Raw genomic sequence first — 15,321 nt, forward strand, 5'->3', positions numbered from 1 at the left:
TTTTAAGAGTGTGTCTGTATTGTTGGGGTTGTGCATAATAATTGCTGGCAGAATTCTGCTTTTTATTTTTATTTATTTGTATGTATTGCTGTCATATAAGGTAGTTTGCTCTTGGACCAGTTAAGAATGGAAGATACTGGTTTAGTAGTAGAGAAAAAAGCTTTAAAAATGTTGAATTCAGCTGAGCAAAGCTGTAGGTTAGGGAGAGAAATACAGTCATTTTGCTTTTAATGCAGGAGAGCAAGAATCATTCTTTAACTATAGCAAGGGGGATTATTTTAAAAATAAACCCTATCAATTAATTCAACTCGAAGGTCTTGAAATCTAAAATTTCCCTCTTTATTTCAAAGGACATTTTGAAATTCACCTACTGGCACTACTTAAGTAATTCAAATATTGGATGTTTAGTATATTAATATAGATATGTCCTCCATGTGTGTTTGGAGTCACTGAAAGTACTTCTTTTTGGTATAGTTCAGAATTGTACCTTTTTAATTTTTCTGTTGAAAACTATGTAAAGCATGGTACTGGATGAGGTCCAACTAATTTATAGCCAAAGCAGTAGTTTGTGAAATAACGGAAAGCCTCAGTTTTAAGATTTAATTAAAATCCATCCTATGAGCATATTAACTGAACCCTTTTTAAATGTCTTAAATAAATGGATCTTTTTGAGTCCTGTCCTACCAGAGATTTTGATTTTAGGTTGTAGTCACCTGTGCTAGCTAGAGCAGGAACTTTCCCTTCTTGACTGGGTTTTTAAAAATCAGTCTGTTGTAGTTGAAAAACTGATTTTATCTGACATTGTGATTATGGAAGTCTATGAATCTTGCCTGCAAGAAAAAGGCAAGAAAGCTGATGGGAGCCTTGAAGGAAGACCTCATCTTATCCAGAATCCTGGAACACCTGGCATGTAACATTATTTGATTACAGAGCTGAGATTAAAATTCATATGAGGTCTGTGTTTCCCGACTTTGTAACCACCATATAGACCGTTTTAGTCTCTTTTATTCTCCTCTTCCAGTGAATCCAATGCTTTAGAAAATCATCTGTCCAGTACATTACTTAATTCAGGTTATACAGTACTGTTGAGTGCTTGCTTATGTGCCACCACTATACATGGATTAAAGGTATCAACATGAACGAGGCCTTGCCTGACTTTAAGGAACTCAGTTTAATTTTTGTATTATTCATAGTTGTGACTCTTAACCCTTCATCTCATCGTGACGAAGTAACCAGGGTTACAAATGGGGTTGATGTTGTAAAACATGACTTAGTCTGCAGTTTTATCACAGGTTGGCATGCGCATTCCATAGGCTGTAAGTACATAAATGATTCCAGACCCCAGGGCTACTTTCACAGACCCCTGGGTCTCCAGGGATGTGCACAACCGCTGCCTTAAAGTATATTGCGCAACGTTTGATTTTCAATTTCTCTTGTTTTCTAATAAATGTATTTAAGACTGAAAATGCTCTTCTGAGTACTACCTTGACTGTGTCTGGCAGTCTTGAGCTCTGGTGACTGCTGTTTATTTCTAGTGGATAATTTCAGATTCAGTTACCTTTATACTTAACCCAGGAATTATTCAAGTGCATTTAAAATTTCCAGGCCCCTAGAATACAGCCCATACTGCTTCTCCTTTATGGAATACATGGTCAATATTTGTAAATGTTCTATGAGTTTTTTTTTTTAATTTTTTTTTTTTAACGTTTATTTATTTTTGAGACAGAGAGAGACAGAGCATGAACGGGGGAGGGGCAGAGAGAGAGGGAGACACAGAATCGGAAACAGGCTCCAGGCTCTGAGCCATCAGCACAGAGCCTGACGCGGGGCTCGAACTCACGGACTGCGAGATCGTGACCTGAGCCGAAGTCGGACGCTTAACCAACTGAGCCACCCAGGCGCCCCGTTCTATGAGTTTTTTTGAGGGGAGAGGTGCCTGTTCTTGGATAGAAGGATTTTTGGATTTAGCTTGTTAATTGCTCATACAGTCTACATTTCTCTCTTTTTAAAAAAAAAATTTTAATGTTCATTTATTTTTGAGTGACAGAGAGAGACAGAGCATGAGCATGAAGGGCAGAGAGAGAGGGAGACGCAGAATCCGAAGCAGGCTCCAGGCTCTGAGCTGTCAGCACAGAGCCAGACGTGGGGCTCAAACTCCTAGACTGTGAGATCATGATCTGAGCTAAGTCGGATGTTTCACTGACTGCGCCACTCAGGCACCTCTACATTCCTCTCCTATTCATATAGTAAATTGATTTCTGAGATGTGAAAGCATTCTATGATGACTCTTGCTGAGTTGTGCCTTTTTTAACTATGCAGTGCTCTTTTTTTGTCCTCAGTCCTGCACTGGCTTCTATTTTCCCTAATTACTCTAGTCAAAACAGCTTTTTGGGAGTTCAGTCTAATAGTCTCTGGGGAATTTAATGCATTTAATGGAAATTGTTGAAATGTTTGGACTGTCCCTGCCATTTTATTTCAGCTTTTCAGTGGCACGATTGAGTGTTGTTTTTTTCTCTTCGTTTTTCTTTCTAGTGCTTTGGAAATAATTAACCATATTGCTGTTCCTTTAGTGGTTACCCTTTTCTCTGTGTTTGCAGTTACAGTGGCCATGTCCTCCACCCCTCTCCCTTAGCATTCTTGCACTTGCCCACCTGGACCTTTTCTCCTGGTGTGATCATGTATTTGTTTCAGATTAATCTCTATTATCTTGGTGTGTGTGTTTGTGTGTGTTTAACAGTATGCGTCGTTATTTAGACAACTGTAAGTTTTATTGTGTCCTTTTCACTGCTTTTTCTTGCATCCCGGGGTGAGGTTTTTGGTGTACTGAAGCATATCTTCAGGTCATTAAATGTTGCATCCTCCATTTGAAATTTTTTAAAATTGAGTTTAGGGTGTTAGGTTCAACATCATTTCCCTTGAGAATTGTAAAGCCTTAACATGATTGTTTGCTAGTATTGCTGATTTAAAACCCAGACACCAATCTGATTCTCTCACCTTCTCTTTTTGTTTATTGGTAGAAGCCTGCTTTTCTGTCACTGAAAAACTTCTAGGATTTTCTTTTCATGGTTTGAGTCCTAAAATTTCACCCTTATGTGTCTGGGTATGTGGAACATTTCCCATACCCCATGGTCCTTTCACTTTGCAGAATTGGACCATTCTTGCACTGAGGGCAGCTTCTAGAAAGACATCTTTAATGACTTTCTTTCCATTTTATCCGTTTTATTTTTCTGCACCTCTTACTGGGTAACTGTGGGACCTCCTGCCTTCATCTTCTGTCATTGGACATTTACATTTTGTCTTGGTCTTTTTGCTCCATTCTGGAAGACTTCTTCAGATGTTATTTTCCAGATCACTGATTCTCTCTTCAGGTATGTCCATGACATTAGTATTTTAGCTTTTCTATTTCATCTTAAGTTTAGTAATTTGTTTTTAAATATTCAAGATTTCTTGTTCTAATTGCTTTTTTCATAGCTGGAGTACCCTTCTGTTTCTGAGGATAGCAATTGGAATTTTCACTTTATTTTCTATTCCTCTAATTACTTTTGTTCCTACTGCCAACTTTTAATTTGTTCAGTGTATTAATTATCTTTACCACTATTTGTTGTCTTTATCTTACATATGAAAGATTTACTTGATGAATGTATTGGTAGTTGGGTGTGGACTTTCCCCACATTGGTATAAGCCTTCTTGTCTCCAAAAGACTTTTGACCTAGAAAGGGGGGCTTGTTCATGCAGACTTTTTAGAATACATGGATGGGGAATGGGCAGGAGATCTATGTTCATGTCCCATCATCACCCCCGTCTCTTTGCCAAAATATACCGGGCTTTCTTCTGAGGATATAGCTCTTCTATGTGGGGCAGAGCTCTCACGCTGTACCCACCACTTGGTTTTGGAGGTGGGCAAGGTTAGGACTTGACAGTTGCAGCTAGCTGGAGGCCTCCACCTTCTGTCCCTTGTTGACTCAGCTTAGAGTATCCTTGGAATTGCTTTTACCTTTTCTGTTGGTGTCTCCAGGGCTGATTTGGGCTGAGGCTCTCCACTCTTGTTTTTTGTCAGTCTGATCAGCTTTATAGTGGTTCTCAAACTTCAGTGGGCATCAAAATCACCCAGAGGGCTTGTTAAATCCAGATTGCAGGTCCCCACCTCTGAAGATTATAATTAAGGAGGTTGGGATGTGGCCTGTGAATTTGCATTTCTCCCTCCCCCCTTTATTTATTTTTAAAATTTACATCAAGTTAGCATATAGTGCAACAATGATTTCAGGGGTAGATTCCTTAATGCCCCTTACCCATTTAGCCCATCCCCCCTCCCACAACCCCTCCAGTAACCCTGTTTGTTTTCCATATTTAAGAGTCTCTTATGTTTTGTCCCCCTCCCTGTTTTTCTATTATTTTTGCTTCCCTTCCCTTGTGTGCATCTGTTCTGTGTCTTAAAGTCCTCATATGAGTGAAGTCATATGATATTTGTCTTTCTCTGACTGATTTCACTTAGCATAATACCCTCTAGTTCCATTCACATAGTTGCAAATGGCAAGATTTCATTCTTTTTGATTGCTGAGTAATACTCCATCGTATATATATACACCACATTTTCTTTATCCATTCATCCATTGATGGACATTTGGGCTCTTTCCATACCTTGGCTATTGCTGATAGTGCTGCTATAAACAGTGGGGTGCATGTGCCCCTTCGAAACAGCACACCTGTATCCCTTGGATAAATGCATAGTAGTGTAACTGCTGGGTCGTAGGGTAGTTCTATTTTTAATTTTTTGAGGAACCTCCATACTGTTTTCCAGAGTGATGGTCAGTTTTTGTCGAATCTAATGGGAGTCCTCTGTGCTTCTTGGATTTTGATGTCTTTGTCTTTCCCCAGGTCAGGAAAGTTTTCCGCTATGATTTGCTCACATAACCCTTCTACCCCTTTTTCTCTCTCTTCATCTTCTGGAACTCCTATGATTCTGATGTTGTTCCTTTTTAATGAGTTGCTGGTTTCTCTAATTCTTAAATCGTGCTCTTTTGCCTTAATCTCCCTCTTTTTTCCTGCCTCATTATTCTCCATAAGTTTGTCTTCTGTATTGCTGATTTGCTGCTCTGCCTTATCCATCCTTGCCGTGGCATCCATTTGAGATTGGAGCTCAGTTACAGCATTTTTTTATTTCATCCTGACTAGCTTTTACTTCTTTTATCTCTGCAGAAAGGGATTCTAATGTATTTTCAACCCCAGCTAGTATTCTTAATATGGTGATTGTAAATTCTGGTTCAGACGTCTTGCTGGCTTGCTTAAGTCCCTGGCTGTTGTTTCTTCCTGCTCTTTCTTTTGGGGGGAATTCCTTCATTTCATCATTTTGAAGGAAGAAAAGGAATAAGGTAAAAAAAAAAAAAACAACACTAAAATTAAAAAGTTAAAAACAACACGCAAAAAAATCAAATAAATGATGCTAGATCTTAGGTGTATTTTGGTCTGGTTGTTGAAAGGAGCTCGATAGATTAGAGAAAAAAGGAAAAGATAAGAGAAGAAAAAAAAAGTTTGAAAATTTGAAAAAATGAATACAATGAAATAGAAGAAAATGGAAAGATGGAAGTAAAATAGTTTTGAAAATTTACAAAAAAGTAAAAAATATAGTAAAAAACAAAAAAATTTTTAATAACAATTGAAAATAAATATTTTCTTTCTGTATTCAAGAAAAAGAAAAAGAAAAAAAAATTGAATAGATGGACCAGCAAACAGACTGAAGTGTAATTGAAATTACATCGTTTTCCCCTAGAGGTCAAACTATGAAGCACGTTATAGTCTGTAAACTAAGCAGGCAGAGAGACTTGCCGTGTGTCTGAAGAGCGAGGGTGGCCCAGTTGGGCGGGGCTTAGTGTAATGGCTCCATTCTCCACTAGGTGGCGCTGCTTGGCTTACTGAGGTGGATTGTTGCGGCGCTTGTCGGTCCCTATGCGCTCGAGGAGGGAAAATGGCGTGACCCAACTACCCAGTCTCTAGTATGGGAACTCTGTTCTCTGGGCTCAGCCGTCTGCACCCGTCTTTGGCTCCGGCTTCCATCCACTCCCCGCCTTTACACTGTCTGTGGCCCAGCCGTCAGGCTGCCAGGCGGCACCTCCCTCCTGAGCTTTATCTCCGATGCTGCTGTTTCCCGACCCCTCACTTCCGAGGGACTGTGGCTTTGACCTGCTCAGACCTTATGGGGGAGGGTCTCACCAAGCAACGGCCGGGTGCCGGCTGTACCCAGGAACATTCGCAGGACGTGTGGCACGGCCTCTACCAGATGTCCTCCCAGCAGGTGAACCGCCTCTGTCCGTGGCCTGAGAACCCTTGAACTTCACTCTGCTTCTGGGGATTCGCTCTTCCCACCAGAGCTCCACCAGGTAAAGAGCTGCAGAGTTTCAGCCTCTGCGCTCCCCCTGTTTAGAGAGTCTTAGTGGAGTTTAAACCCTCTCCTTTCTCCGTTTTTTGTTCAGTCCCTGCGGGTGTTTCCACTTTTCCACTTTCTCTCCAGCTGCTTTTGTGTGTGTGTGTGTGTGTGGGGGGGGTGCTTTTCCCCATACTCTCCCCCCGTCTCCGTCCTCTCTCCACAAGCAAAAACAGTTCCCTGACCTCCGTGGCTTCACTCTCCCCCAGTTCACCTCTCCTCGCCATGTACCTGCTGAGTTCTGTGGTTCCCGTTGTGCAGGTTGTTGTGTTAATCCTCGAATCAGCTTTCTAGGTGTGCAGGATGGTTTAGTGTTGATCTGGCTGTATTTCAGGGACTGGAGCTGCAAAAAAAGACTTCTATGCTGTTCCGCCATTTGGGCCCCTCCCCTCTGAATTTGCATTTCTAAAAACTAGTTTATAGGCGATGCTGATGAGGTTTGTCTGGAGGACCACATTTGAGAATCATTTTGCGGAACTTAGGAGTTTCTCAAAACCCCTGGCACCCCAATATTACCCTCTCTCTTGTATTCCTTCCCTGTTGTAAATCTCCAGTTCTTTTTAAAAATATCATCTCAAGGAATTTGGAGCATGAGGAGAGGGCTAGTCCACTGCTTTAACCTAGACTTTTAACAATTTCTTCATGCGTTGTGTTCCTCAGTTTTAGAGTTAGCATCTTTATGTAAAAATTCTTCTTTTTGTGGCTTTTTAAAAAGCATTTTATTTTGGAAAATGTCAAACATGTAAAAGTATAGAGAGTAATGTAATGACACCCCTCTTCCCAGCTGTCGTGCAGCTTCAATACTTTATCAGTCTGTGGCCAATCTTATTTTCATCCGTACCTCACTCATTCCTCCCCACCCTGCCAGGAATTATTTTGAAGCAAATGCCCAGGCATCTTATTTTTATTCATATGTATTTCAGTATGTATCTCTAGAAGGTAAAGACTTAACTCCCCCCCCCCATATCTTTATTTTTTTTTAAGTTTGTTTGTTTGTTTGTTTATAGAGTATGAGTGGGGAGGGGCAGAAAGAGAGGGAGAATCTCAAGCAATTTCTGTGCATGCAGAGCCCTATGTGGAGCTCGAACTCACAAAACTGAGATCATGACCTGAGCCGAAACCGAGTTGGACACTCAACCGACTGGGCCACTCAGGTGCCCTCTCCCCCATGTCTTTAAGATCAATAATTCCTTAATAATAATCGACTGCCCAGTCAGATGAATTTTCTATAACTTGTTAAGGTAACATAGTTGAGGGGCCCCTGGGGGGCTCAGTTAGTTAAGCCTCTGACTCTTGATTTTGGCTCATGTCATGATCTCATGAGTCGTGAGTTAGAGCCCCACGTCTGACAGTGTGGAGCCTGCTTGGGATTCTCGCTCTCCCCCTCTCTTTCTCTTTCTCTCTCAAAATAAATAAACTGAAAAATAAATTAAAAAAAGATAACATAGTTGAGATTGTTCTGTATATTTCATTTTGTATCTTATTGCAAGTGCGGTAGAGCTCTGCGTTACTATTGTTCCCAGGGGAGAGGAAGATAGGAAAATCCTGCTGAAGGTACAGACCAGGGCAGGGGGGTTTTGCCACATATTTAATAAGCATTTGAAAGTTGCCCTGTGGACGGACTTTGTCCAGTAACTATTTCCCTGATACACAAGGCTGCAATGGACTGAATGGTCATTCTGGGAGAGGAGAAGCCACTTCAACTGTGATGGAAGCGGGAGCTTCAGAGGGCGAACTTGTTCCAGAACCTTCTCAGAGGGCAGACTTGTTCCAGAACCTTCTCCTGTTAGCATAGCTGGAGGCTTCTTGGGAGTGGCGTAGGAAACAATGATTATTTCAAAATTGAGAGAGGAGAAAATCAGTACATGTGAGTAAATGGAGGAGGAAAGAAGACAGATATTAAGAGCATATAGAAAAAAAACCAACAACCTAAAAAAAAAGACCCTAAATTGAAATTTCTGTTCTTCACAGCTGTTGCCCTAGACTATGCCCTGCAATGCAGTGCATCCTATGAAACACCAGCTGTGGCTGGTGTTTGGAACACTTTCTCAGTCTTCTATTGATCTTCTGTACCAGCTGACTTAAATGTCTCTTTGTACACCCCAAGGACCACCTACGGTGTCCACCTGAGAACTTTTCTTAGGGGGTGTGTTTTCCAATTAGTGGTTTCTGGCAGTCTTTGTCTCTGGCTATTGGAGGACAATGCCACCATCTCCTGGGTCAAATATTTGCAGTTTAATGTCTCTCTCTATATATATTTTAATGTTTTTATTTAATTTGTACAACTAAACTAGAGGCTTTATTTGGATTTCGCCAGTTTTCCGTCATGTCCTTTTTGATGATTCAGTTTGGGATACCACACTGCATTTAGTCACTATGTCTCTTGGTTACCTTGTTTTTCATTTTTTTTTTTTTTTAATGACAAAAGTGATATGCCCATTGTAAAAATTCAAATAATCTAGTAGTATATAAAATTTTAAAAATGAGGTTTGTTTTGCCCTATACTATTCTCTTACTACCCAGAGATACCACTGTTACCTGTATGGTGTATATTTCCAGACTTTTAAGTTACATATATTTACAAATATCTAAATATGCTCATATAAATTGTTTTTAAATAGGAAAAGCATCATAGATCTTGCTTTGCAAATTTTTTCACTTGACAGTGTGTTATGAATGTTTGTGTATACATATGTAAATGTATGCATGTATGCATATATATATGCTTTCACTTTTTAAATCATTCCTCTGTGAGGCAACTTGTTTCCAATTTGTCTCTAATGTTAATGAGACTACAGTGAACACTGCTGAATTTACCGGGATTCACACTGTGTGTGTGTGTGTGTGTGTGTGTGTGTGTGTGTGTGTATCTACGGATATTTCTGTAGGAGTCTTGAGCTCAAAGGTCAAATTGCCTTTAAAAGGCTGTTTATCAGATTACATTCTTATGAAAAATATGTTTAGAAAACATATCAAAACTTGAAAGAAGGAAAATAGATTACTGCATCCTTTTTCAGCGTCACACAAAAGCGGTGGTTCTCAAAGTGTGGCATCAGGCCTCTGGGAGTGTCTAAGACCCTTTTGAGGGTGTGTGAAATGGAAACTATTTTCATAATTCTAGGACATTAGTTGCCTTTACCATTCTCATTCTTTTATAAATGTGTAGAGTTTTCCAAAGCTGTATGATATGTGATGCTGTCACTACTGTGACAGCTACTGGGAGGTGTCCTTGGCAATTCTTGTGTTGTCTAGAATTTTCTGAAGTGGTAGTTTGAGAATAAACATTCATGAGTTTTTAGAGCTTAACTCAGGTTGTTCTCAGTACTCTTACTAAGCTATCTTTGGTTATGCCTGTTAATAGTCTTTGTAACCTTGTAATTATTGAATTAATGTCATCAATAAATTGTTATTTTGAAATGCTAATGATTTGGAAAACTTTAAAAATGATGCCACTCAGCTCACTCATAGTTGTTTTGCAGTAGAAAATAGAGATTAAAAAATGTTATTTATGTTAATATGTAGTTTATTTTTAATGGAATTAATGTTTAAATTTTAATTTCTAATGCTATGTTTATTAATAAATATAACCCATTTATATATGTTTAAATTTTAATTTCTAATGCATATAGCATTATATTAATAAATATAAACCCATATTGGAGATCTTAATTATTTTTAAAAGTGTGAAGGAGTCCTTAGACCAAATGTTTGGGAAGTCACTGAACTAGAGCAGTACCTAAACATCCACCTAATGGTTAACTCACCCTTTCTGTTTTACTGATTGATTAGGGCCCAGACTCTGTAAGGCCTGATGTTAACTTGTACGATATTGATAAGCTGCAAATGATTTATATTTGGTAGAGTGACCTGTTTGTTTTCTCTGGTAGAAAGGAGGGTATAGTTGTTTAGCCTCGTAGGATGTTAATTGTCTGACTTGTTTGTAATCTTACTCTCCCACATTCTTTTCTAGTATCTTCTTTTGTCATCCTTTGGGGTCCTCTGGTAATAAGTTAAAGAAATCTTTTGACCTGTGCTTACTATGTAATGTTTCAACTTCTTGAAAATTATTCTTTGACAACTACATGAGAATTTCTTTTTACTCATGTTCTCACCAATGTATTATACATCTTTTTACTGGTTTTCCTGGTGCATGAGATGTGCCAGGGAGTTTGTAAGACTTAAAGTTAAAAAAAAAGTTGCAAACATTTCCGCAGAGTTCAGTGGGTCTTCCGTTCAGGTGCTTCCATATCCCAGGTAGCACCTTGTGGAGGAGGTGTGCGTTTCCTTTGAATGCTCCTACCCATGAGTTGGGCCTGTCAGCAGCTGCCTGTCCAGAGCAGGAGTAGGTCCCTGGTGTCGGACCTTTCACATGTAACACAGGTTATATGCAGACAACCTTATGTAGGGACAAAAACATCTCAAAATAGCACTCTGTCAGGTGAGAGAATGCTATCTTGTTTTGCATTTTCCCGATGCTAGTGAGGCTAACCATTTTTCCTATGTTTTTTTTTTGGCCATTGCACTCTGTGACTTGTGTGTTCCAATTCTTTATTTTCCTGTTGGGTGCTTGGTTTTTTCTTTTTGGTTTGTACAAATGCTTTGTTATGGATCTCAATCTTTTGTTCAATATTGCAGTCTCTTGCAAGCGTTTTAATTTGGGGGAAGTTCATTCTGTTACTTTTTCTTCGATGGCTTTGTGGCTTTGTGTCATCCTCATACATATATATATTCTAAAACTTTTGTGATACTATATTTTGATTTAATCTATTTTGCATATAGTATGAGATATAGGGATCTGTTACTTTTATGTCCTTATTCGATTAAACTATAGAAGAGGAGCTTCGACCTTTTTTTGCTGTTGTTCTAATCCTATTATTTTTACAGGTAAAGTGTAAATCTTGATGCTGCCTTCTAGGCTCTGTGCTCTATAGAAGGATTTCTGTTTTGTTTTGTTTTCCTGTTTGAAGATGATACCATATAATATGAAACAATCCATGTTTATTATGTAATTCCACAGTGATTTTTTTGTAATGTCATAAGAGGCAGAGATATTTAATCAAGGCTGCATTTTCTTCCCATGCCCTTTTCTATGTGTTTTTTAAAATTTTTTTTAACGTTTATTTATTTTTGAGACAGAGAGAGACAGAGCATGAACAGGGGAGGGGCAGAGAGAGAGGGAGACACAGAATCTGAAACAGGCTCCAGGCTCTGAACAGTCAGCACAGAGCCCGACGCGGGGCTCCAACTCACAGACCACGAGATCATGACCTGAGCCGAAGTCAGACGCTTAACTGACCGAGCCACCCAGGCACCCCTCTTTTCTATGTTTTAAAAACTACTGTAATTGCTTCCTTGTGTAATTGGAATGGTAGCAGCAACCACTTCACGAGTTTTGATTTTACACAATCAAAGACTGCTGGCCCCAGACACCAGACTATCTGAAGATAACCAATAACTGGGGCCTTTTTTAATGTCACAATGACCACTGATTTTTTTTTTTTTTGGTCTTTCTCACTAGACTGTGGCCTTTTTATATCTTGAAGGAAGTAAGTCATATATTATTATTTGGTCTGAAAACACACAAAATTAGCTACCGTAGACCAGTCAATATGATTTGCAGATGAGCTGCATAAATCCCAAAATATGGAAGGATTCCAAAATGGGAAAATTCTTGAAAATGTTACTGCTTGAAAATGAATCTATGGTATCTGTTCTTTCAGCTTGGAAAGTATTTTTGGATTTTGCTTTTAGACATAATATTGGCTCGGTTCCTCCCATATTTGTTTGTATATATATTTAAAACAATGCTGAATCACTACATTAGAACATCTACTTCCTTACAGAAGCAGGAAAAAGAAAAAGTTCTGAATTAGATACATATTTGTATTACAAGGCTGGGTGCTTTCTTTTGGATATTTTGAAACTTTTGGATATTTTGAAACTTGGGGACATTTTCAAGGACAGATTTTTAGACTACAGTTAAAATAACAAGGTTTGAATTTGGTAGGTACTTATTAGATCTCATACTATTTTTGGTGGATATGATGATATAAAACTGAGATAGGAGATGTTCATCAAAAAACATCAAAATAAGAAAAAGGTATCAAGTCAAAATAAGGTATCAGTCAAATTACGTACCGAGTCAGACTCGTAGAGCCTGTGGTATTTATTACCGTTAATTTCGTAGAAAGGGAAAATGGCATTTGAAAATTAATTGTTCACCATGTGAGACACTATTATTTGATATCAACCAGTGGCTCCCAAACCAGGCTGATGATCTGAATACAGGTTCCTACCCTGAGATTCTGGTTTTTGTAGATATTAAGAATATTTTAACAAGTTCCGCAGGTGATGAATGTGGACTGACAGGTTTGGGAACCACTGATGTAGACCCCCGTGTGTGTGGACATCTTGCTTGTTAAAATACAGATTGCTGGGTCCCCCTCCTCCCAAGTGTGTGACTCCTAGGTCTCTGATTGGGCCTGAGAATTTGCAATTCTATTAAGTTCCCTGCTGCTGCTTTTGCTGGTCCAGAAACCACACTTTGAGTACTACTGACGTGGATCTTTCCCAAGACTTCCCAGTCCCAGACTGGGAAACAACAAACCGAATTCTGTGGCAAGGTCTTGGGTTTCTTTGGTTCAAGCCTTTGCGTTTCTTTGTCATGTTCTACTTGGTGATTTTCTTCCTCTGGAGTGAGCATTAATTGATAGACCTCTATCCCTGAGAAAAGTTTCGAGTGGAAAGAAGATGATGTTCGCTGGCTAGGGTGGCTGGGCAGGGGAATGAAAATAGCTGAGGAGTTGTGCAGATCTGGGCTGAGATTTCTGTGCTTGACCCTGGTTTTATTGTGATCTTGGGCAGGTTACCTAATCTGCTTTCTAGCCATGGAGCTCCAGTCCTGGTTGCTTGCCATGCTTCCCTCCTGCCAGGACGCCTTTTCTCTCCTCCATACCTGGAGAGTGCTTCCCTTTCCCCTGCGTCTTGTTATTGCTTGCTTAAACTTGGATCTCTGCTCAGCAATCACTTCCTGAGGAAAGCCTTTCCCGACCTCCCTCAGTAGGTCAGGCCCTCCCTTTTTACACACTCAGCACCACGTGCCTGCAGTTTTATGTCTACTTGTGTGATAACTTGATTTGTGTCTCTCTACTAGACTATAAACCCTGGGACTCAAGCTGTGAAAAAGTCGATCAGTTTGTGTTCCCTTTGTGTTCTGGCCACAACACAAACACTGTGCCTGACACACAGTAGCTGCATGAGTAGCAGTAAATGGGGTCACATATACAAACAGCAGTAAGGGCAGGGTAGGCATTCCAAAATTGGCTGCATTCCTGCCTGTGGGTTTCCAGAAGACAGTTATTCTTATAATAAATTCCCTGTTTTGTGCAACCGGACTTATTGGTTTCTGTTATTTGCCAGAGCCCTTACAGTATGCTATTTATTGATTGCTTCATACATATGTGAAGCACCAGCTATGTAGTCTCATGTTGGGCACCGATCTAGGAAGTCAAGAATCTCAGCCTGCTAATATCTTGGGTGTTACTTTTTCCTATGATTCTGCAAGCCAATGTGTATTATAAAGATAGGATCTATAGATAGAAGATATATTTCCTTAATGCTATATTAAGGAAGAGCAGCAGAAAGCAATTTTATGCTCAAGCCACCATCTCTGAAGTGGTTTTTGGGATTGGGGATAGATGGTACCACGGGAGAGTAAGGTAATTTTTAACTACTTGCAAACATGACTGCTCTCTCCATAGAGTGGAATCTTATAATGGGTAACATCTGGAAAGTGCATTCATTTTGTAGAGACAGGATGCTTTAGTTACTGGCCAGAACAGGACCTGAGTAACAATATATATCCCGATTACATCTATGTCAATAAGAAAAGGGATTGATAGGCTATAATTGAGAAAAATAGATTCAAAGAGACATATGAACACTAAATAAGAAAGGAGAGACGGTGGCCCAAAGACTCAACCATTCTAGGTCCTAGAGATAAATTGCTGGTGTGGAAACATAAGCAATTCAATTATACAATTAATTATTCTTATGTAAATATATGTTTACATGCAAGTTTCAGATGAATGCTGAGTTCTCCCAGGGTCTCTAGTGTTTCCTTTTTTCTGGACTGTCTTTTCAAGAATGTTTAGCTCTCTGGGCTCGGACCTAGTTTGTGGCAACATGGCTAAACACAACCAAGAAGGTCAGAATTGCCAATAAATACTGGACCCGTTATGGTACCTCCTTCAGGAAAATGGTGAATAAGATTGAAATAAGCCAGCACGCCAAGTACACTTGCTCCTTCTGTGGCAAAACCAAGATGAAAAGACGAGCTGTGGGGATCTGGCGTTGTGGTTCCTGCATGAAAACCGTAGCAGGTGGTACCTGGACCTACAACACCACTTCTACTGTCACAGTAAAGTCGGCTATCAGGAGACTGAAGGAGTTGAAGGACCAGAAGAAGCTCCACCGTTTGAAACATTGCTTACTTACAACAAATGGGTTAATTGATATAACAATAAACAAAACAACAACAAAAAGAATGTATAGCAACTGGCCTTGAAAGACATACTAGCTCTCTGGAGCACAGGGCAAGCAAGCTTACTGCACATTATAAAAAAATTAGATTCCCTAAGCTTAGACTTCCTGTCCTCCAACTCAACTCACTGCATGTGCAGGTGTCACCTAGCCCTCTTCTCAGGGTCACGTGAGAACTGGGGCTGACGCCCTGCTGACACTCTGGCTACTACTATTGCCATGAGTAGAAACCCTTTGTCTCTGATCCAGGAGTTTTGTGTCTTCTGGCATCCATGAAACTGGCTGACCCAAAGCTGGCTCGCTTATGGTCACGGTGACTTGTGTGTCTCTTCCCTTATGACAGTGAACTGACGGACTGATTT

General features: G+C 39.8%; 1 protein-coding gene across 1 annotated transcript; it reads left to right on the forward strand.

Moving 5' to 3' along the window:
- The first annotated feature begins 6,190 nt into the window (after window positions 1-6,190).
- Window positions 6,191-14,999, forward strand: LOC125934008 (60S ribosomal protein L37a-like). The gene is made up of 2 exons (XM_049647314.1): window positions 6,191-6,289; window positions 14,592-14,999. Exons 1-2 carry the CDS (start codon window positions 6,191-6,193, stop codon window positions 14,982-14,984), a joined length of 492 nt encoding a protein of 163 aa, XP_049503271.1. The 3' UTR covers window positions 14,985-14,999.
- Window positions 15,000-15,321: the final 322 nt, after the last annotated feature.

This window comes from Panthera uncia (assembly GCF_023721935.1).
Source record: "Panthera uncia isolate 11264 chromosome A1 unlocalized genomic scaffold, Puncia_PCG_1.0 HiC_scaffold_16, whole genome shotgun sequence".
In the NCBI taxonomy this organism is placed as follows: domain Eukaryota; kingdom Metazoa; phylum Chordata; class Mammalia; order Carnivora; family Felidae; genus Panthera; species Panthera uncia.